The sequence below is a fragment of the Salvia hispanica genome, chromosome 5 (assembly GCF_029641045.1).
Source record: "Salvia hispanica isolate PSC_SH4W2 chromosome 5, Shi_PSC_v1, whole genome shotgun sequence".
Lineage (NCBI taxonomy): Eukaryota > Viridiplantae > Streptophyta > Magnoliopsida > Lamiales > Lamiaceae > Salvia > Salvia hispanica.
Genome location: NC_142696.1, coordinates 1,286,698 through 1,309,596, shown reverse-complemented (window position 1 = coordinate 1,309,596; position 22,899 = coordinate 1,286,698). Strand labels below are relative to the sequence as shown.

General features: G+C 35.0%; 5 protein-coding genes across 5 annotated transcripts; 2 read left to right on the top strand and 3 right to left on the bottom strand.

Annotated features, from left to right (window-relative positions):
* The first annotated feature begins 285 nt into the window (after positions 1 to 285).
* LOC125187049 (uncharacterized) lies at positions 286 to 1,775 on the top strand. Its single transcript, XM_048083560.2, has 5 exons — positions 286 to 421; positions 551 to 671; positions 762 to 865; positions 1,320 to 1,451; positions 1,547 to 1,775. The coding sequence occupies exons 1-5, from the start codon at positions 419 to 421 to the stop codon at positions 1,571 to 1,573; spliced, it is 387 nt and encodes a 128-aa protein (XP_047939517.1). The 5' UTR covers positions 286 to 418; the 3' UTR covers positions 1,574 to 1,775.
* Positions 1,776 to 4,339: 2,564 nt separating this feature from the next.
* On the bottom strand, positions 4,340 to 4,765 carry AGP13 (arabinogalactan protein 13). Its single transcript, XM_089057853.1, has one exon. It carries the CDS (start codon positions 4,685 to 4,687, stop codon positions 4,508 to 4,510), a length of 180 nt encoding a protein of 59 aa, XP_088913979.1. The 5' UTR covers positions 4,688 to 4,765; the 3' UTR covers positions 4,340 to 4,507.
* Positions 4,766 to 9,120: 4,355 nt separating this feature from the next.
* On the top strand, positions 9,121 to 12,245 carry LOC125190419 (basic leucine zipper 9-like). The gene is made up of 4 exons (XM_048087732.2): positions 9,121 to 9,471; positions 10,977 to 11,049; positions 11,212 to 11,444; positions 11,714 to 12,245. Exons 1-4 carry the CDS (start codon positions 9,265 to 9,267, stop codon positions 12,110 to 12,112), a joined length of 912 nt encoding a protein of 303 aa, XP_047943689.1. The 5' UTR covers positions 9,121 to 9,264; the 3' UTR covers positions 12,113 to 12,245.
* A 1,264-nt stretch (positions 12,246 to 13,509) lies between these two features.
* On the bottom strand, positions 13,510 to 15,158 carry LOC125187804 (uncharacterized). Its single transcript, XM_048084447.2, has 2 exons — positions 14,823 to 15,158; positions 13,510 to 14,088 (listed from the first exon to the last, which is right to left on the bottom strand). The coding sequence occupies exons 1-2, from the start codon at positions 14,988 to 14,990 to the stop codon at positions 13,570 to 13,572; spliced, it is 687 nt and encodes a 228-aa protein (XP_047940404.1). The 5' UTR covers positions 14,991 to 15,158; the 3' UTR covers positions 13,510 to 13,569.
* A 3,576-nt stretch (positions 15,159 to 18,734) lies between these two features.
* Positions 18,735 to 21,785, bottom strand: LOC125190072 (putative LRR receptor-like serine/threonine-protein kinase At4g31250). The gene is made up of 3 exons (XM_048087269.2): positions 21,089 to 21,785; positions 19,889 to 20,452; positions 18,735 to 19,530 (listed from the first exon to the last, which is right to left on the bottom strand). The coding sequence occupies exons 1-3, from the start codon at positions 21,729 to 21,731 to the stop codon at positions 18,854 to 18,856; spliced, it is 1,884 nt and encodes a 627-aa protein (XP_047943226.1). The 5' UTR covers positions 21,732 to 21,785; the 3' UTR covers positions 18,735 to 18,853.
* Between the last annotated feature and the right edge of the window lie 1,114 nt (positions 21,786 to 22,899).

The window sequence follows — 22,899 nt, the reverse complement described above, 5'->3', positions numbered from 1 at the left end:
ATGTAATTTATAAAATTAATGCTGTTAAGCTTAATTTTTAAAGTATTATAATTAAACTAAATAAATAAAATAGAAAACTAATGCTAAGATTTTTTTTTCTATTCATTCATTTAGTTTGATTCTAATATATTAAATATTATTATTGATTTATTATAAAGTACGTCAAAAATAAAATTTATGTAATTTATATTTATTGATGTTAATTATAAACTTTAAGGTACTATAACTTAAACAGATAAATAAAACAAAAATACCTTAGTCTAACAAGAATGATGGTTTTTATTTTAGGTTAAAATAAAAAAACTCGTTGCTGGGGTTTAGGTTGAAATTTGAATTGGTTTGAGTGTAAAACCCTAAATTCAAAAAGCCCCAAATTTCGCTGCAGAAATCGGCGGCCTCACTCTCAATCTTCCACACCATGGTATGTTTGTCTGTATCTAATGCAATTCCACCATGTTTGATTGTAGTAGTATGTTTTGTTTTTATGTTTTAAAGCAATTCTCTTCTACTCGAGCACATGTAACATGAGATGAATTTTGTGTGTTTTTAGACTGCAGAAGCGGTGAATCCAAAAGCATATCCGTTGGCAGATGCGCAGCTCATCGCTACTATACTTGATTTGGTTCAGCAAGCCGCCAACTACAAACAGCTCAAAAAGGGCGCCAATGAAGGTTTGGGATTTTTTTTAAATTTTACTTAGGGTTTGAGTTTCTCTGTGCTAATTGATATGTGACTGAGCTTTTTTTGTCGATTGAATACAGCTACGAAGACGCTGAACCGTGGGATTTCTGAATTTGTTGTAATGGCAGCTGATGCTGAGCCTCTTGAAATCCTCCTTCACCTTCCGCTTCTCGCAGAAGATAAGGTAGTTCTTTGTTGTCAAATTTGTGGTTTTTGTGATGGAATTTTGCAAATTGTTGTTCATAGCATTGGGCAGTGACTCCCAACTTGTGATTTTCTGTGTGTGTTTTATTGCAGGAAATGTAACGTAGTATCGAGCGATTAGATTTAGGATATTGGTTCTCGAAACTAACAGATAATTATCGCATCTGGAGAATGTATCAGAACCTCTGTTTGCCATCTAAAGCATATTTAAGACTTAATTGTTATAGGTTTCTAGATTGTTACAGATAATTTTTATGATGAATAAAAGCTATATTCTTCGTAGAATTATATAATCGGTCTGCTGGTTCTCAGTATTTGTATTTCTCGGTTGTTCTCACTGTCCTATTTCCCATGGCGAAAAAAAACTGTTGCGTGGACAAATAGAGCATTGTATTCTTTTGCAGCACTATGCTTAACTATGATTGTGTCTGCAGAATGTGCCGTATGTTTTTGTTCCATCCAAGCAAGCTCTGGGCCGAGCGTGTGGAGTGACCAGGCCAGTCATTGCTTGTTCTGTCACCAGCAACGAGGGAAGCCAATTGAAATCTCAAATACAGCAGTTGAAGGTATGAGGCCTAATTTCTGCTGCGATAAGACCTTCAAGTTTGTATTGATAATAATTGTATTCATTTTGCCTATTCTGTTTCCTTGTCTAACGTAGGATGCTATTGAGAAGCTTCTGATCTGATAATGCGAAAAAGCCCCTTCCAGCATGGTTGGCCCTTGGATAATCCCCAAGGCTTTGACTGAACTAGTTTCCTCGTACAATGATCGTCTCACCCTCAGTACTCTTCTTTATCTCCTTTCCTGCCCCTGTTTTTTATTGTTCTCGATAGAGATTTGTGATTTTGACCAGTTATCAAGTGCGTAAGGCTCCCTTTTTATAGAAACTTGATCGCTTGCTTCTGCTTTCTTGCTTACATAAACATAGATGAGAACATCTATTCGATAGCAATGTTCTTTCACTATGTGGTTAATTCAGTTGTGTCTTTAAGTTAGTCTCACCCCATTTTCACCTTCAACCCGTCCCAAGTTTGATAGAATCTCAGCATCGCAGCCAAGCTGTTTCTAACCGACTTCTTAGTGGTTGCCATGTAATTTTCACCATCTGTCCTTTCAGGTTTTAGATCGTTGGAACGGATGATCTAAATTAGCTTTATCGAAAGGGACACTTCCACCACCCCTTGTTCCAACTTTAGGTAAAGTTGCTTATCTCCGACATAGCCACTTAGTTTTACTCCTAATCCGAGATTAACAACGTTAAAAGGGCGAAACCAAAGCGCTAGAATAGGCCCGAATTTCAGATAATGTTTAAAAGAAGAAAGGAAGAAAAAACAAATTGGTGAGGTGGGGTGTAGCAGTGATTGAAGGGCCTTCTAAGCATGTTCAACTGATAGCTTACAGACAAAGCATCCAACCATTTTATTTTTTGTTGTCTTTGACATACACACATGCTTATACCTATGTATATACATGTGCTAAAATATCTACATGATTGATGTTCTTGAACAAATCTTTTCCCTTTCTCTCTCTAAGTCGTGTTTTCATGCATTTTTTGGGCTTATTTGTGGTTATTGAGAGGCGAAATAGAGATTAATTAGTGGAAATCAAGGACATGGAGTGGTTGATAGTTTGATATGTTAAGTAAAGATTTTTTTTGTTTTCATAATTACTGCTAAGTGCTAAGCTTTAAGAAATTAAGGAAATATGTCTATTTATTTTCCACTTCTTTGCTATCTACCAAATTTAGTTCCTTAATGACGATGTTAAAGGATTTATAAGTAAAAATATACGTGGTAATTAAACCTATTATGTGGGGCCCGAGCCCCCCAATAATTAGGTATGCATTCTAATAAAGAGATGTGTACTTATGCATAAAATGATAAAATAAATAAGTAATTTATACAAATTAAGTGTTTGTAGTTGTCGAAACTCTTTCATCAAGTAACTTTACTCCATTTATTCTTTTATTATTTTGAAAAGTAAAGAATTTGCATCGAGTACAAGAATAAAATGAAAATTATGAAAATATTTTAATACTGATTTTCGAAATGAGGACATGTTTAATTTGGGGACACAATTCGTCTTCAAAGGAAGACACTTATTAGAGGAAGAATTGGAATTTGTTATTTAATAAATTTGAGAGGCAAAAGGCAATATTCTCCGTATATAACTATATATTGCGTTTATTTAATGATAAAGTAAATAATTGTTTAGCATAAATTGTCAATTATATGACCAGTCATAATGGAGATATTTTCCTAATTTAAAAATATTGTCATTGAATAGGTGCACGCATCTTATTTATATAATCTTTTCCACATTTTCATGGATCTAAACAAAAAATATACTCATTATTCTCCGAAAAAAATGATGAAATTATAGACTTAAAAGCGAGAATATCTCTCCACATTTTCATGAATCTTCATAGAAAATAAATAATTATTATCCGAATAAATGAAAAAATTATAGATGATCCGAATATATCATTATTTATCTATATAATCTTCTTTTCCACATTTTCATGGATCTAAATAGAAAATATATAATTATTCTCCGAATAAATGATGAATTATACACTCTAAAGAGAGAATACCTCTCCACATTTAATAGAAAATAAATACTAGTATTTCCTGTCCAATTTCTTTTTGGTGCGGATTCTAATAAATGTTACTACCTCCATCCCTGCAAATTTATCTCATTTTTTCATTTCCGTCCGTCTCCTAAAATTTGTCTTATTTCACTTTTTATTATTTTTTATAATGGACATCATATTCCACTAACTCATTCATACTCACATTTTGTTATAAAACTAATATATAAAGTAGGACTCACAATCCACTAACTTTTTCAACCTACTTTTCATTACAATTTTTAAAATCCGTGCCCGATCAAAATGACTCAAATTATCTGGGACGGAGAGAGTAATAAAATGGGTGAAAGGAATTTAGTGTGGAATAAGAGTCTCATTTGATTTTATATTAATTCTCTTTATCATTTACGTAATAATAAATCGGGACTTTTGTTAGTGTGGAATAAGAGTCTCATTTTATTATATTAATTTTAAATGATATGTCAGTGAATTTGAGACCTATTTACCATTTATAATAATGATAAATAGAGACTTTTATTCACATGCTAAAATAAAAAAGGGAACTCGTATTCACATAATGATAAAATTTTAGATTCTAAAGTGAGAAAATGGAATACTGTCTCTCTCTCTCTCTCTAAACATTTTGGTGAAATTCATGTAAATTGTAACACAAAATGCTGAATTATTAATCATGTTTCATAAAGCTACAGACTAATGAGTGTGTGCGCATCGATAAAGTCTTATTCTTTTTTATCTCCTTTTTGTTATGCGTAAAAATGATTCTTTAAATTATTTTATTCCTTTTCAACTAATAGTTTATGTAATTATTTCATAAAATGCAATAAATCGAACGAGATTCGATAGAGACGACAACTAATAATCATCATTAATACTAAAGAACGCTACACAAAAAAAAAAAAACAGTATCAAAAAGGGCAAAAATCACCACAAAATCATCATATTCAATAATAAGTTAACACGGGAACAAAATAAATTGTAACGATAATGTAAAAAAGGAAATATAGTAATTTAGAAGATATAGGCAAAGGCCACGGCAGCGACGGCTGCGGCAAAGGTGGGAACAAAGGCGGTGGCGCCGGAGGTGGGTGCCGGCGCCGGAGCTTCCACGGCGGCGACGGCGCTGGCGGCGGAGAGCGCCATGATCGTGAATGCCACGGCGAGGGTGTTGAGCATTTTCTTGGCCTCCATCTCAACAACAAGAATTTTGTTTCTTTTAAATAATAAAATTTGGCACAATAGAGGTATTGAGAGGTTTAGAAAATAGTGAGAGATGGAGGGGTTTATTATATAGGAGAGAGAGGGGGGCAGCTGCCCGGCTTGCCCGGGATTAAATGTGAAATTAGGGTCCTATTCTTTCCAAATTCTAATTTGGGGAAAAATATTAATGATTGGCATAAATTATTATTGGAGTCAAATATGAGATTCGAAGATATCATTGAAAAGCAAATTACCAGAATTAATAAAAGTGGAATGCGATATTTAATGAGGAACATATCTGAATGAAAAAGTGGAATAAAGGGCATAGTTTAAATGGTGTAAATAAATTCAAATTATAGATTAAAAGTAGAATTTTGTAACAAAAATAACTTTTTACTCTTATGATCGTTTTGAATTATTAAATTCAATATTATATTGATTCTAGTATTAAACGCTATCTTATGAAAGATTATATCTTATAACATATATTGGATTTATTCGACTTAAAAGATTATATTGTATATTAAATTTAAATATGTATAATATTTTGTACTTAATCCTAACTGAATAATTATATAACAATGTGTTATAGCCACATCATTTAAACTAAAATAATCTCACAAGTCACAACTTAGATTTAGATTGATAATCATACGATAATGAGTCATAATCACATTCCTAAAAATAATGTCACAACTTAGTTTTAGATTGATAATCATACGATAATGAGTCATAATCACATTCCTAAAAATAATGTCACAACTTAATCCTAAATGAATAGTTATATAATAATGAGTTACGACTCATAAGTCATAACCTTTTCACAACCTAGACATAGATGGATAATTATATAATAACGAGTCATGACTAATAGTCTTTACACAACTTAGTCATAGATGGATAATCATGTGATAATGAATCATAACAACCTGCCGACGCTATTTCGTTTCATTTATGAGATTGAATCTCACATTTTAAACTTAGATGGATCATTATATTATATTAGTCATAGTTACTTTCCTCCAATTAAAATAATATCACGATTTAATACTAGATGAATATAATATGATAATAAATCATATTAATCGATACCATATATTATTATTTCCATGCCAAATTTAGAGAAAATTGAAATTCATGTATTCTATTGTCAAAATAGGTAGTAGTAAAATGGAAGAAAAGCCCCAAATTTAAGTGGAATACAGATATTACTAAAGGTAGTAATTAGCCCCCTTTTTAATTTTATCTTGGTAAAGGGATTCTTTAAATTTCATTTTGGTAGGATTGGCAAATCTTTATAAATTTTTATGTAACAAAGTAAAATAAAAGTACTATGAATAATTGAGGTAAGGGTGGCTGCCCGGGAATTGGACAGGTTGGCTAAGGTAGGAAACACTTGTCAAAGCAAAATGTGGGCCACCATACACCACTATATTTCCAGCCCATTGTTCTCTACTTACTCACTTTTTTTTTTCAAAATTTGAAATGATTTCATGATTTGGTATAGGTGGGTAAGAAATAGGTTATGAATATATTCCATGGCGAATTTAGGTGGAATAAGAAGTCGATCGACTCTATCAATGGCCTATGAGAGCTTTCAAATTTCATTAAATTTGACATTTGGTGTCGTCGATGATTCAACTGTACGATATCTTCGTACTCGCTTTTAGAGATTATGATTCACTTTCAGTCTTCACCCATCATTTAAAAAACAAAAAAATAATAATAATAATAATAGTAATAATAATAATTTAGTGAGAATCTAAACGAAAGGGGCCTCTATTTGCATTGGATTGGGCTTTTTAAGGGCAAAACAGTTTAGGCTGTTTAATAGTCCAATTAGCAATTAACAGTGTGAAACTATAGATAACTAAAAGAACTACTACCTCCGTCCCCTAAAATTTATCCCACTTTGATCTGGCACGAGTTTTAAGAAATGTAATGGAAAGTGAGTTGAAAAAGTTAGTGGATTGTGTGTCCTACTTTTATATATTAGCTCTATAATAAAATGTGAGTAGGAATGAGTTAGTGGAATATGAGGTCCAGTACCAAAATTAGTAAAAAAGTGAAATGAGATAAATTTTGAGGGACAAACGGAAATGGAAAAATGAGACAAATTTTCAGGGACGGATGTAGTAATTTATAAGATAATCACGAGCTATTTTCGAGAGATATAGATAACTATAAGCAAAAAAAAAGTAAAAAATAAAATTACTTGCAGGCATGATAACAGTTGCAAGTTATACCTACAATATTTTATATAAATGTGTGTGTGTAGTTATAATAATGTAATGTAGATTATATAAGGTGTTTATATTAAACATAATTCCCTATTACACATTCTTATATAGTATAGTTTGAAAAGACCAAAATAAAAGGCCCAAATTAAGAAATGTGGACCGTTGGGCTTCAATAATGGGTTTTAGAAGAGGCCCAAATTGAGAAGCAAGCTATCATGTGATTAATTTTTCATTATTATCTAATTAATTTTCTCCTATTATTTCTGAAACGGTAAAAGCATACTATCGTTTAGATGAAAAGGGTAATGTGGTAATTAAAAAAGAATAAATATGTTAATACTGGAAAAAGAATTTAGTTTCGCAGCCGCCGTATGCACTTATAAAGTTATTGGATGGTGGAGAATAAATTTGAAATAACTTTTCTTAACCAACAAGGATTCTCAAAGCTGCAAATCTGAAAAAAATTACCTACTTTATCAACTCTCTTTAAGCACTCACGATTGTTCTACAACGTGCTTACAACCAGATTAGAGCATTAAGCAACCGATGAAGAAGGCGCACGGCTCGATGTGCGTGCATCGTGTTAAGAGAGAGGCGCGCGTGTCGTTTCACGCAACGGCGTACACGTGTTAAGTGGTGATGATTGCTGATGCGGGACTCATGAATAATGTAAGCAAAATGCAGTTTCAGTTTGTGTGATTGCTGATGCTGTTATATGTTGTACAAATTAATAAAAGTGATTGATATATTGTAGAAATGAAAGTAGAATTCTGGTAAAGGTAACTAATAACTATATTATGTGTGTAGGAAATGGTATGACATGTTGCTACAAATTGTAATAAGTTGATTTATTGTGATAAAATTAAACACTAATGTCCACAAACACCTAATATTAGGTGCCCTGATAAGTTAATAATGTAACATCTGATGTAATAGTTAGGTATTCATACCGAATATAATTTGGGGTGTAAAATATAAAAAATAAATAAATATTGCTCCCTTAGTAAATGAATGTATAAAATATATTGAAATCGTGTTGCATTAAACAAAATAAAATATATGTATAGAGGAGTGAACGCTCGTCACTATAGACAAATTATTGATAATTTATTACATGAAAAATTCCTAAAATAACCCCCTAAAGTTGAGAGTGACAACATGTTAATAACTTAGTTACACACATTTTCAACTTTTTCAAAGGTCGGTGATCTATATGTCCCACCACCCCATATATTTGGTATGTACTATTTCCATATAAATTATGTAGGAAAATACAGTCATTTTAATTTTACAATGGATCTAATGCAATTTTTTGTTGAAAATATTATTAGTAAAATCGCTTAGTCCAATTACTTAATACATTTCGAACAGAAATTCAACTGGCAAGTGAAGACTTGAAGCTGATACATGAGTCGCGAATGTAGTAAAAGAATGTGTATTTGTCGAAAAATTGTGCCTCGACCTTCATTGTAAACTTAAATCTAAGGGGTGAATTGCAGCAAGAGTGATATAATTTTGAGTGAGACAGAAGAAAAAATGCATTTAATAAAATTGAAAAAGATCTTCAATATTTTTTTCTGCATCCCATGCATACATGAATTTAGAATGACGTTACGGCCGTAGAAGAAACAAACAATAAAAAGGTGGAATATAGTGTTCGGTTTGATAGATTAATGTCTCAATCTTCGTTGCAATTCAAATCTATAAAAGTGAGTTACAACTAAAGTCAAATACAGTAACTTAAAAATGAGAAAGAATAAGAAAAAACGATGTTAATGAAACAAAAGAACATAGCACAAGTCCTCCGATATTTTTTTCTGCGCTCCTACACAAGAATATGTAGTTCAATTTGTGTCTCATGCATATATTGTTCGGTTGCATACAGACAACGTGATATTTAATCTTGAGACATTGTTACATAAAACTAGTCTTAACTTATCTTCATTTGTAATTATATTATTCTTGAGTAACCACAAACTAGTATAATCTTGAGTAATACCGGAACAGGTTAATCTTCGGCAATCGAACATTTGCTTACTTGGTTAGAAGTCCAAGGGTAAAAAAGTAAACTCCAATATAAAGTACTATTCATTATAATGTGACTTCATGCAATGATTTCCACCTTTTCTCTTTCAATAACAAAAGCTACTTTGGCTTCTTCCTCCTTTCACTTCCACCTAACTTCCCTTTTTCTATATACTTCACACCCATCTCTTCATTTCTTCCCTTTCCCTCTCTCTCCACTCTTCCTCTCATATTCACACACATAGATCAACAGTGAGTGAGCAAAAAAAACCAATTTTTTTATAAAAAAAAAATAACATTTCAATGGACAACAAGAAGGCAATATTGAAGAACAGTTCAATCTATGGCTGCGGCGGCGACATGAAGAAAAGTCCATCTGAATTAGCTCTTCAAGAACTTTTTGCCTCTGAAAACGACAGAAAAATCCACCACTTTGAAGCCTCTGATTCCTATAATCTCTTTGCCATGGACCACTCCGATGATCATGCCACTTTCCCCTTCAAGAATTTGGTTAGTTCTTCACTTTTCCTCAAATAAAAATTTAATCTTTTTTCATGGTTTGGATGTTTTTGCCCATAGCTCAAGTTTTTCTGTGATGGGAACTTGAAAATATTAATGGGTTTTTGAAATCTTTGCAATAAAGTAAAGAATATAGAGTGAGGAAGTTTCAAGATTTCATTTTTATCATAGATGGACTTGTTTTGTCATATCTATACTTTATTGAATACTCTAGTTTTTTTATTTTCATGTTGTAGTTTTGTTTGATTTGATGAATTTTGATGTGGGTGTGAATGAATGGTTGATTACTTGATTGATTGTTCAACTTGGGAAAAAGTGTGTAAAACAACAGTGCCCAATTAAAGTGGTGTTTGGATTCTTTATGAGTCAATGTCTTAACTTTTATTAAAGTATAGTTTGGCAATATGAAAGCAATGATCTTTAACCACATAAGGCTTTTATGTGTCATTTCAAAGTAGGAATCTCCAAACCATTAAGCACTTTCCTTTTTGGAATTCATAGTGTTGAATGTTGATGTTGGGAGTCATCTTTTCTCTTTTCTTGAGATGAACATTTCAAGAACTGAAAAGGGGGATTTGATAACAATCATGGTTTGGTGATCAATCGAATTCGGATATTTGGGCTTGAAGTAGATGGTGTTCTTGCAAGGAGTTTGATATCTTGGTTGGTATGAATTATTGCTATCAGTGTGAGCATGGTGTTGGTGTTTGTTTAGATGGTGACAAAATTCTGAGTTTTGTTTTTTAAATTCAAATTTTTGTACCTTTTGCCCCTAATGTTTGTTTAGTGTTAGATTTGGCATGGAAAACACCACATGGAGAGAGAGAAAGAGAGGTGGTTGGACATAATCTTGATCTGCCAAAGGGGGGTTAGGATATGTCCATTGGCACTAAATGTTGCAATATTCCAAATCTCTCAACTTTACAAATTCAAAATATATGGGTTCAAATGTTGATACAAAAAAGTACTACTAACATCTTTAAAAAAAATCACTTGATTCATTTCACCAGACAGATTCTTGAGAGAAATGGAAAGATTTGAACTTAGCTCTATCTAATGCAGTGCTCGAGATATAGGTGCTTCGTCCCTGTTGTCTTCTAGTCTCGTATCATTTGCTCAAATTCTGATTCGTTAGTCATGTTTAAGACAGCATAAATCTGCCCTTTGTCTAAGTTAGGAAAGCAAGGTTGGGAGTGTGAAAATTGATGATGATTTATCAGTTTTACTACTTAGGAAAGTAACTCATTTAGTTAGATAGGTTGGAAGTGTGCAAATTGATGATGATTGATCACTTTTATTTTACTGAGATTTGTATAGCTATATACCTGCACATTATAAGTTTATCATTTCTACCAGATTGAATCTCTGAAGAAAGATACACAAATTGATTTTCTCTATTCCTCTAAAAACCACCATGGTACACTCCTCCCGCGAATTCGACTACGTATCTTTCTTGTCTCTCTCCGTCCTCACTATACAGCTTGCTCGATTCTCAGGAGATCCGTCGGGAAACATCTGCTCCTAACGCGTTGGCAGAGCCTCAAGTTTGGCCTTGGAAGTCTATATGTGGTGAGTCAAGTGAACTGCTTTATTTTTTTTTATTTTTTTAATTCTTTTTCTTTTTTATTTTTTCTTTTTAAAATATTTTTTTTTCTTCATACCAACTGATTGATTGATCATTTGTTCCTATTGTCACTTGTTGCTCTGTTTGACTCTTGTGTTCTTCTTCAGTTGACAGCCCGTCGTACGCCTCAAAGGGCTCGGAGACTCAAGCAGTAGGCGCCAGCAGCGGCTCGTCTCATGACCAGTCGGACGAAGAGGACATTGAGATAGAAGCCGGCTCTTATGACCACAGCACGAACCCCGCTGATGTCAAACGCATCAAAAGGATGGTCTCCAACCGCGAGTCTGCGCGAAGATCCAGACGAAGGAAGCAAGCTCACTTGGCAGATCTTGAACAGCAGGTGACGAAACGCGACCGTTTCCTTTTTTTGGCAATCACTTCACACTACAGTCGCAACACCCCTTATTCGATTATTTACTAATCGAGTAAGTGATGTCACGATTCAGTAATTCAAGGATTTGGTCAACTAAGTCAAAACCTTTTTTTAAGTAAAACTTAAAATCTAGCATGCCACATCTATTGACTAATCGAGTAAGGGGTGTTACAACATTCTTACTTTTCGCGCTGAAAAGAGACTAATTAATTTTCTTATATTTTTTTTGTAAATAGGTGGAACAATTGAGAGGTGAAAATGGAACTCTCTTCAAACAGCTTGCTGAAGCCACTCAGCAATTCAAAGATTCAACGACGAACAACCGCGTGCTGAGGTCAGACGTGGAGGCGCTACGAGCCAAGGTGAAGCTGGCCGAGGATATGGTGGCTCGGGGCTCGCTGACATCGAGCCTGAGCCATCTTATCCAAAACTACCTCACCACGCCACACGACTACGTGAACAGCAGCAGCGGTGGCAGCAGCAGCAGTATTCCCCCGATGATGGGGGGCCGTGCTGACGATGGCTCTCCGTATTCTGGATCAGCAGCGGTCCAGAATCCGGAGAGCTTCAGCAGCAACGGGGTGGCCGGACCGGAGATGTGGGGTTGGGAGGGCCATCATGGTCATCACAAATGAAGATTGAAGTGCTTTTGTTTACTTGTTTTTATCCATTTTTGTGTTGATTTGTTTGCTAGATTTTGTGTTGTTGCCTTTGGATGTGTTTGAACTGTGGTTGTGGAATTTAATAATACCTCTCCTTGCTTTGTTAGGTGTAGCATTTTTCTTAATTGTTTTACTTATTTTACATTAATTAATTTATAAAATTGACTATAGTAGGAATGGACTATTCTTTCCAATTAATTGTATTATTTTAAATGTTAGTTTATAAAATAGTTTATAGTAGGAATGGAATTTTCTTTATGATTCATTATTATGCTTCAAAATTACATTATAGATACTAAAGTTGACCATTCTTCTTTCGTCCACAATTAAATGTATATTTCTCATATCTATTTCAATTACTGTATTTTTCTTGCTCTCATATTTCAAAAATTTTACATTAAATTTAGTATCATCTACCAAAAGTTAGCAATTTTACATTTAAATTATGTTGTTCGCTAATTAAATTTATTGAAATTCAAGATTAAACTTATCAAAAAAATTTTTATCTTAACCTCTCTATTACAAAAAAATGGAAGAATAGTCTCCATCCGTTCCACGACAATAGATGCATTTCATTTTTTGCACTCGTTTTTGAAAAAATGATACTTAAATAGTTAAAATGGAGAGAGAATAATGTAAAGAAGAGTCTTATTATAATAATATTCTCTTATTTTACTTTTCTCTACTTTAAACTATTTATAATTATTTTTTTTAAAATGAGTGCGTAAAATGAAATGACTCTATTGCGGTAGAACGTATATACCCATTTTCAAATATACTCATTCAAATATATTTCAATTTAATAATTTTAATTTAGGATATTGGCATGTAATATCATGAAACTTTCAAAAGGTTGGATTTTTCCCACGAACTTTAAAATTGAAAAATAATATCACGAACTTTACCCCTAGTTTGTTTTTTCCCACCAATGGAAAAATTCCCACAAATAATATTATGATACGAATTTGTTTTCGTAATTTCTCGACAACGATTTTGAGAGCTTCAAGTTTTTCGATCTTTGAAGATAGTTTTTCTTGAAGCACATCCTACAAAATTGTTCTTCAATCTATTAAAATAACATGAATTTTTTCATTCATGGGAAAAAACAAACCGGGGGTAAAGTTCGTGATATTATTTGACAATTTTAAAGTTCGTGGGAAAAACCCAACTTTTTGAAAGTTTTGTGATATTGCCAATATCCCTTTTAATTTAAATCCCCTCCCGCCACCACCGGCCGGTGAGGAGAGGAGAGTTTCAGATCGCGGCGGTGGAGGATATGACAAATTAGGGCATTAGAATTTCGTTGATTTCAGCTAGCTTGATATGAATTTTGATCAATTGCTCATCAAAACGGTTCATGATCCACAAAATCAAATGAAAGATGAAAACATCCCCAATTTTATTTCAAAAATCTGCAGATAATCAATGAATCACACACCATAATTGAATCGATTCCCCTTCTCCGCGGCCGCCGCGAAGATGAAATCCAGATTATAGAGCAGCGGCACCATCGCGACGGAGCAGAGGAACACCAGCACCGGCCCCAAAATCCACATCAGCAGCGGCACCGCGCCGTAGAAGAGGCGATTCCCCACCGTGCTCAGCGCGAAGCCCCTCTCCAGCAGATCCGCCACGTAGTCCGCCGCGATGGCGCCGTCGGCGGCGCAATTGATGAGGTAATTGACCTGATTGAAGAAGCGGATGGAGAGGGAGTGGCAGATGAAGGAGAAGAGGAAGAGGAGGAGGAGCATCACGTATTTCACCGCCGTCATCAGCTCGCCGTGGCTGCCGTACACCGAGTCCTTCAGCGGCTTCTTCACGCTGTACGTGCTGCTCACCACCGCCGCCAGGGCCGAGCACAGGAGGATCGACGTCGTCGCCATCAGCGTGGACCCCATGATCGTGTTGCGGAGGGTCTGCACCGCGAGGATGTTCTTCTTCTCGTTGTCCTGCAAATTAATACGTTAATTAAATGAGTCAAGCTCGTCTCGAAGAAATCTCGTTTAGAAATTCGACCGTTTAGTTAAAAACCGAGCTCGGCAGATTATCGTTGAGTTAGTAAACATGCCGAGCTCGTATGAAAAAAAGGTTGTCAGAAATTTGACCGTTTAGTAAAAAAAGTCTCAGAAAAAGCTCATTAGAAGTTCGGCCGTTTATCTTATTAAAATGTCGAGCACGACATAATTGTTGATCCCAACCGTGCTCGTTACGCATGCGGGGCATATTTATACATGTTCGTGCCTAAATCGATCAAGTTGGCGAACATTAATAAAATCATCAAAGATATTGGACAATCATAATTATATAACTAAAGTACGAATTACATTATTCGTATTAGTATATGTTGACAATATTTGTTCAAAGCCCACATTCTTTTTTAACCAAGTAAGTACTACATAAAACATCTTTACATATAACATAATACCGTATGAATTTATGAAAAAAAAACGTTTCTTTTTCGCAAAATCACGAGTATGACAATAGATACAAATTTAATTATATTTTATTTTATTTTTGATTAATATGCCATATTAATTACCATCTACGCAACTCTGTGAGAGCGTATTTTAATGTATACTACTTGGATTAAGAACAAATATTAAGAGATCGGAATTGCTCGTTGAAGGAAATATCAGAAAAATACTAGTACTAAATTCGATCGTTTATTAAAACGGGTACGAACCTTGATGATGGAGGAGACCCAAAATCGACGGCCGCGGGCATTAGTTCCGATGACGGTGGTGAGGGGCTGTGTTCGAACCTTATGCCACAGCCATGCATGATACGCCATACATATCATCAACCCCATTGGCACCAGAACTACATCAAGATAACTAGTTCTCCACTCCATTCCTCTCTATATCTATATCTATATAATGCACAATACACCAAATATATATGTATTCTCAACTATATGTTTGTGTTTTCTTCACTTTTGTCTTGTTAAATGAGCAAAGACACACACAAACACATATATATAGAGTATACTATATCTATGTTTCTCTCTTTCTCTCTAAGTGTGTGTTTCTCACACAAAATAATATACTATGTGTATATATCATTTAATGAGAAAACAATGTATGGTTAATAAATTGCTCCAAATTTAGTAAGCGTGGTTGAGTGGAATAGTGAGTGGACACAAACCATATATATTTGTAAATTAATTGAACACATTTATTATACTATATGATCTTGTAACGATTATCAATAAAGAACTAGGATTACCATTAATTCCACTACATTTCTCATCATGAAACCAATATATTACATGACTATGAATGCATTTAACCATGTAACGTTATGACCCGTCCAATAATAAATTTATTTCAAAATGCCCTTTTACATGACCATGAATGCATCTAGCCTTGTTTTTACAGACATTTTGTTTTAACACGTTACATAGCATAAGTTTCCAACTATTTAAGTAAAAAATTAGATAGATATGTACGCCTAGCTAGAGTGGCAAATTATGTGGATTTGGTCATTATTGGATTAACGTGACAACGATCGAACTCAATAAGATCTAACCTGAACTTGACATGTTAAGAAAATTCTCTACCTAACAATTTGTTGTGCGATATAAATTAAGTTCATGGTTTTTTTTCTTTTTATTTTACGGTAATGAGCTTTAAAAACAGAAGTACAAATAAATTATGTCTAATAAAAATAAAATCATTGTCTAATATGAGGATTTTATTTCAAAAGATAAGAAAATATGCACACAAAATGTTTTTTCCGTCCGAAATACTCCATAAAGAGGCTATTACTTACCAACAATTGTTGCTCGATGAAGTAGCGAGGATCGTAAGAGCGAGCACTTTTGATGCTCGGTAAAACCTCATCAATTCTATTTTACTAGGCACATTGTTTATTTAACGGACACTTCAATACTCGTTAAACAACGTTTATTAATAGCAATATATTATATGTAAAAGCTGAATAATTTTGATAAAATAATACTACATCGTTACAAATCGTGACAATTGTATATATATGTGATCAATAGTTCCCTCAAAACTATAAACAATATGAGTGAAATTTTCATAAAATAGGATGCTTGTATTTTTAATTTTAGTGGATTGCAGTTTCAAATTGCAGTTATCTTGCGTTACGTATTAGACCTAACTAATTCTAGTGTGTAACTTCAGAGTTTCCACCAAACAAATAACATATATATAAGTGACATACACGTGTTTTTTAAACTTATTTATTGCAAATTCATTAATTAATTGGATTTAATTATAGTTCAATTAAGTCTCAACCACGAATTACAGCACGCAAAAAAGCCCCACTAATTATAACAACCCTTATGATTATGTATGATCACGTAGGCTGACTTTTTTCATGCATATTATATTTAGCATGTTCTATTTTCATATAAAAAGACAATTAAAAATGTTGGCATCAGCATAAATCGGTTGCCATCAATTGCAAAGTAGAGTATTAAATTTAAGTTTAATGGACTTTGGAGTGACACCAAAGGCCATCTTAATTATCAAGGAGATTATAAAGTTTTGAAAACATAAAACGACAAAGTGAAAAGTTTATTGTACAAAAACTTAAAAACAATATCATGTAGGAGTAATTAGAAAGTAACCCAAACACATAAATAAATAAGCTAAAATAATATCCAAAGGTATTAATTTTAAACTTTATTATTTGATAAGAAAGAAAAATTGTTGTTGCAAATATACGTAAGTTTTGTTGCAACAAATTGAACAAAAAGAAAAAGTTTTGTTGCAACAATAATTTTTCTGTTATCTATTGTCGCCAATTAAATAATAAACATAACCCCATGAATTTTTTTTTGTTGTAGCGTTAATCGGTCAATATTCGAATTTCTTCGATGATTTCTACATAAATATATTTTAAAATATTTAATTATTTATTTTAGCATTATAATTCACACATTCAGATCGCATACGTGATTTCCAATTTTTCGAATTTATTGATTATAAGAAAAGTGTCTTATATATTAATTGAGTGGGTTTACTTAATGCTTATTTACAAGCAACTAATGACTATGAATTTAATTTAATGCATAATTTATTTATAGAGTACTATTGTTTTACAAAGTTCATCGATTTGCTTATTAGATAAATGCAACTATTGAAATTAAGTAACATACGCGTTCTAAATTTTGTTTATATTAAATATCTGATTATGTACGTGTTGTAGGAAAAGCTAGATATTTTCGAGGTCAAAGATTTAAAATGTCAGTCATTTAAGTTGGATATATGAAAGCAACTAGTTCCTGAGTTTGTTACACATTCGTCAAATATTACTCTAAAATATAATAATACTACGTCAACCAATTAATTTTGCTGAGCATAAAAAATCTAGTAAAATTAGAATTATATCTTGATTTTTTCGGACATACTATATACTCCCTCCGTCCCGGATAATTCGTCCCAGTTTTCTATTTCGGTCCGTCCCACATAATTTGTCTCATTTCACTTTTACCATTTTTGGCAGTGGACCCCATATTCTACTAACTCATTCCTACTCACATTTTATTATAAAACTAATATATATAGGTAGGACCCACATTCCACTAACTTTTTCAACTCACTTTTCATTACAATTCTTAAAACCCGGGACCGGTCAAAATGACCCGAATTATCCGGGACGGAGGGAGTAATATTTTATACATTTCTAGTTTTATTTTGCAACACCAAGATTTGGATGTATAATTATATATGGTATACTAGTCGGTGGTAGTTAACACTCACGTTTTAGTATATTAATTCAAGTTTATCAACGGCAATATAAATCTAAGCTAGTTCGGCGTTTTAGTATATTAATTGAAGTTTATCAACGGCAATATAAATCTGAGCTTGTTCGGCCTAATAATTAGGGTAGGTATATAATGAAGATCCTTTCTACTTAGAGACACAATTGCAAATTTAGCAAATGAAACTCGTGAGATTGAATACAAAGAAGAAGGTTGTCGACGGCGCTAGAGATAGAGACAACATAATGGTCAACACTGGTAATCGATGGTAGGTGAGGAGCGAATATGAACATCGACCTTTATGATTAGGGCGGAGCTACCGCATTGTGAGATCAACAGCAACTCCACCGAATTTAATGGAGTTTTCTATGTGTTATGGGTCAGCGGTGGGATCGATCCACATATATCACTGACTCCAGTTGGATCCATCATTGTATAGAGATGTAGGGATTAACCAGTTTTTTTCATTTTTTTGATGTGCTATCTTTATAAATTTATTCATGCTTTATAAGAGTATTCTATTCTATTCTATTCAATTCTATTCTATTTATTATTATTGGAGAAACTCATTACTTAAAAATAAAAGGAGAGGCCCAAACTATATTAATAAATGATTGTGGGCTGTGGTAACTCTGGCCCAAACTACATTAATAAATTTATTGTGTGCAAATAAATAAACTATATACCCAAATGGATCAATTACAATCAAGTCATTTCTCAACAAACTACCTCGTACTACACTTTGTGAAGAAAATTTTGAATCCATTATCTTGCTATTTATTTCAACAGTGGCGAACTCATTTTATCGATATTTTCATCTTTGTTTTTTCTTATCAAATAAACCAACCAACCTTATTAGTAACTAAAATTATCATCATACTATTATTCTCCACAACTAAATAACATACAAAAAAAAAAAAACCTTTGTTTCGATATTAAAAAAATAAAATTTTCTTTGGATACACCAAATAGAACGCTCTTCAACTTGCTTTAGAAAACGAGAAATCATCATCCGTGACGGCTCGAGACGCGGACGAGTAGCCCTCGCCCTCGCTCGCGTACGACGAGTAATCCTCGTCCCCCTCCCGCTCCTTCAACTCCTCGATCCTCGCGACCGCCTCGTCCATCCCCCACCTCTTCTCCACATTCGACTCGCAACAACACATCCCGATCTTCAGCAGCCTCAGCATCTGCCCCTCGCAGCTCCTCCCGAGCCCCATCTCCTTGTCGAACACCTCCCCCGTCCACTCCTCCCGCACCACCGAGTTCACCCACGTCGCCAGGTCGGCCCCCGGCCCCCGCCCGCTCTTCAGGTAGTTGGCCGGGAACCGCCCCGTCAGCACCTCCAGTATCAAAATCCCCAGGCTCCACACGTCCGTCTTCCGCGTCACCCTGTCGCTCTGCATCGACTCGGGCGACTTGTGGGCCACCATGAACTCCTGCGCGTGGTCCCTGTTGATCACAGGGGCCAGCGCGTAGTCCGAGACCACCGCCTCGAACGCGCTGTCCAGCAGCACGTTCGAGGACTTCAGGTGGCCGTGGGGGAGCGCGAGCGAGGGGAACTCTGCATACAGATGCGCGAGCCCCCTCGCCACGCCCTTCACGATTCTCAACCGGGTCGGCCAGTCCAACCCGGGCTGGTCTGGTTTTCTTTTCCCTGTTTTCGTAAAAACAGAGTAAGTAAAATACACAAAATTTAAATAGCGTAAATGTCAATTTTGGTCATAAACATATGAACAAAATACGAATTTGGTCCAAAACATTCACTTTATGAAAAACAGATCCATAACAAATGAAAATGTCGACGAAGTAGTCATTTTTTTTACGGTTCCGTCAGAAAGCTAACCGTCAGAAAACTAACCGTCAACGCTAATTGTACAATGACATGACCATTAGTTTGTTTTTCAAAAAGTGAATGTTTTGAACCAAATTCGTATTTTGGTCATATGTTTAGGACCAAAATTGAACTCATTTAAATAACCAAACCAAACCGAATCAAAAACACCTTAACGTACCGTGAAGGTGGCTAGCCAAGCTGCCATTTTCGACGAAATCACTGATAAGAAGCTTCTCCTCTTTCTTATAATAGAAAGCCACCAACGGCAGCAGATTCGGGTGCGTCACCCGCCCTAATTTCTTCATATGGTAATAAAAATCCTCTTTTCCGACATTAGACATCTGTTTGAACCTCCTCACAACGTAGGGCTTTCCGGTGAGAAGCAGAGCTTTGTAAGAAGAACCGAAGCTTCCGCTTCCCAAAACCTCCGCGGCGGCTTTCAGCAGATCTTCGAGCTCGAATCTCTCTCTCCCGCTTCTCACGAATTGAATCTTCCCTAGCTCCTCTGTTTTGTCGTGAATGGCATTGAAATTCTCTGTTTTTGTAGCTTCGTTTTTGAATTGGTTCACTGATTTCTGGTACCTCAGCGGCCGTGTTCGCCGGCGGCGCCACAGGAGGAGGAGGATCGAGATCAAGGCGACGGCCGCGGCCGCGGATGCGGATGCGGCCGCGATGAACGCGGTTTTCCTGTACCATATCTTCGGGCATGGAGATAAAGGAGGGCCGCATAGGCCGAGGTTGCCTGTTTGGTGACAAACAAGGTTAGGACATCAAATAAATTTAAAAAATTGACAACATAAAAACATTATTAAACCCCTCCAAAAATACTAATACTACTATACTAGTTGTTGTAAGCACATACTACTATTGTAAATTTATGATGCATGATTGAATAAGTTGACCTCTATTGCATTATTTCCTACTTCAACGTGCATCCCATTTCACTTAAATATTCCCTCCTCACTTTACAACCATTTCTTGCTACACCATGCAATTTTCATCAAAATGATGCATAAGCACTTTTACAACACAGACTATAAATTCTATTCAGACCTATAGTATCCACGTGTCATATCAATTGTTAAGATCATGTCCCACAAAAACTTTTTAAATTAAAAAAAAAAACATAATTTAAATGAATCTATAGATTAAATTTGGGAAGCACCCTAAATATAAATTCTTATTTGCCACGAGACGCTCCCTTATTGGCTACTTACGCCCTGTATAGACAGCTCTGCAGCACTCCGCACAGAGCCCAAGAATTGAAAAAAAAAGAAAAAATACCAGAAAACCCTTGTTGGCTATTCATATGCCCCTGTGCAGACTGCTCTGTAGTCTACACAAAGCCCATGACTTGAAAAAAAAAAGAAAAAATTACCAGAAAACATGCTTGCATTCTCATAGCTGAGGACGTCGGGGATGGCGCCGCGAAGCCTATTATTCGAAAAATTCGCTAGCAAACCCTCCTGCCAAAAATCCGGAATCTTCCCTTCAAACTGATTATTCTGAAACGAGAGATTCGACAGCTGCTGCATCCTTATCAAGCTGCTCGGAATCTTCCCCACAAAGCCATTGTTTGCCAAATGCACCTCTTTCAGCGCCGTCATCCCGTTGAAGGCCTTGTCGGGGATCGAGCCGCTGAATTTGTTGTGGCCGAGGTACAGGCGCCTGAGCCGCGTGAGCTTGTTTATATCGGCGGGGAAGGGCCCCGAGAAGCTGTTGTTGGCGAGGCTGAGGCTGAAGAGGTTGAGGGGCACGAGGACGGGGACGTTGATGGGGCCGGAGAGTCTCATGTTCTCGAGCTGGAGGCCGGAGATGTGGCCGTCTCTGCAGAGGACGGCGGTCCAGTTGGAGAAGTTGCCGGCGCAGATGGGCGCTGGGATGGTTTCCCAGTTGAGGGTTTGGGTGTTGGTGAGGTTTGTGATGAAGTCGAAGAGGATGCGTGTGTCGTCCGCGGAGACGGTGAGGGAGAGGAGGAGGAGGATGGAGAGGTAGAGATTGGTTGTGGGAGACATGATCATGTTTGGAAGCTACTATGTTTGTTGTTGTGTTAATTTTATTTCCTTTTTTTAAGGTTGTTTGATGTAATGAAGGGGGATTGTTGGAGATGAAGGATATAGGGAAAATGGGGATTGACAAAGTCGGCAGAAATGGTGGATGATTAGCTGTTGATGATCTTGGCCGGCTTGTGTGGTTTTTTCTTTATGTGATGTGTTTATTTTTTTATATGGTTTGATGAGTTTGAATTGGTAAGGATGTGAGTATTTTTCATTGTAAAGAGTGTTTGCATTGATTAGTTGTCATGATGTTTATGCATGTACTATGTTGTGATATCATATTTTATTGAGAATTATGTTGGGGTATATATATATTAGTGATGTGCATGATTTGTTAATGAAATGAGTTGTGAAGTGTAACTATAGTAGATTATGCAGAATAAAACAAGATTCTTGAAGTGTAAATAAATGATATGTGATATTTCATGAGAGACAATTGTCATATTTGCCGATGATTCCAACTCTAATGTTGGAGCTTTGCTTTTAGCCTTTTTTCATGAACAGTAAAAGAGATGGAGAACCCAAGAAATGTAATCTGTGCGTGTGGACATCCACAACGCTGACCACTGAGAAGTTGAATTTACTTATATTATTGACGTACTTTTGAACACTAAGAAAACATCACTTATGTGTGCTTGTGTTAGTCAAGCGATGGAGTACGTTGAGCCCGAGCAAAAGATCACGGATTTGAGTCCACCATAAAAGGACCTTTAAAATTTATGTTTATTTGCCCATTCATAAAATAAAATAAAAAAAAAACTCACCTACACTATTCATAAGTTCTTATTTTTCTTTCCGTTTTTTCTTAATTACATATTCCAAATACGATGCATAAACATCATAAAACTTGATACTTAGGCACATTGTAATTCATAAAACTACAAAATTCATATTTTAGAATAATCTTGAAATTTAATCTTCTCCTCAACCACACTCAAGGATGATTTGTGCCACAAATCGAACTAAACAAAAGAATTCCATTCCAAATTATATATAGGTGGTGTTCGGTTTCCAAGATAAAATAATAATATCAAGATATAATCTAGGATTGAGTTATAAGATTATTTTAGTCACAAAGGGTTAACTATGACTAACTATCTCATTATAATCCATCTAGGGATAGAGATTGAGT

Bases quoted from the DNA above. Each gene is read 5' to 3' on its own strand.
- LOC125187049 (XM_048083560.2), top strand. The intron at 672-761 runs GTTTGGGATTTT...GATTGAATACAG, and splicing joins CAAAAAGGGCGCCAATGAAG to CTACGAAGACGCTGAACCGT. The intron at 866-1,319 runs GTAGTTCTTTGT...TTGTGTCTGCAG, and splicing joins CGCTTCTCGCAGAAGATAAG to AATGTGCCGTATGTTTTTGT.
- AGP13 (XM_089057853.1), bottom strand. From the start codon at position 4,687: ATGGAGGCCAAGAAAATGCTCAACACCCTCGCCGTGGCATTCACGATC.
- LOC125190419 (XM_048087732.2), top strand. From the start codon at position 9,265: ATGGACAACAAGAAGGCAATATTGAAGAACAGTTCAATCTATGGCTGC. The intron at 9,472-10,976 runs GTTAGTTCTTCA...CTCGATTCTCAG, and splicing joins CTTTCCCCTTCAAGAATTTG to GAGATCCGTCGGGAAACATC. The intron at 11,445-11,713 runs GTGACGAAACGC...TTTTGTAAATAG, and splicing joins TGGCAGATCTTGAACAGCAG to GTGGAACAATTGAGAGGTGA.
- LOC125187804 (XM_048084447.2), bottom strand. From the start codon at position 14,990: ATGGAGTGGAGAACTAGTTATCTTGATGTAGTTCTGGTGCCAATGGGG. The intron at 14,089-14,822 runs GTTCGTACCCGT...ATTAATTTGCAG, and splicing joins GGGTCTCCTCCATCATCAAG to GACAACGAGAAGAAGAACAT.
- LOC125190072 (XM_048087269.2), bottom strand. From the start codon at position 21,731: ATGATCATGTCTCCCACAACCAATCTCTACCTCTCCATCCTCCTCCTC. The intron at 20,453-21,088 runs GTAATTTTTTCT...GTCACCAAACAG, and splicing joins GAATGCAAGCATGTTTTCTG to GCAACCTCGGCCTATGCGGC. The intron at 19,531-19,888 runs GTACGTTAAGGT...TTACGAAAACAG, and splicing joins CTTGGCTAGCCACCTTCACG to GGAAAAGAAAACCAGACCAG.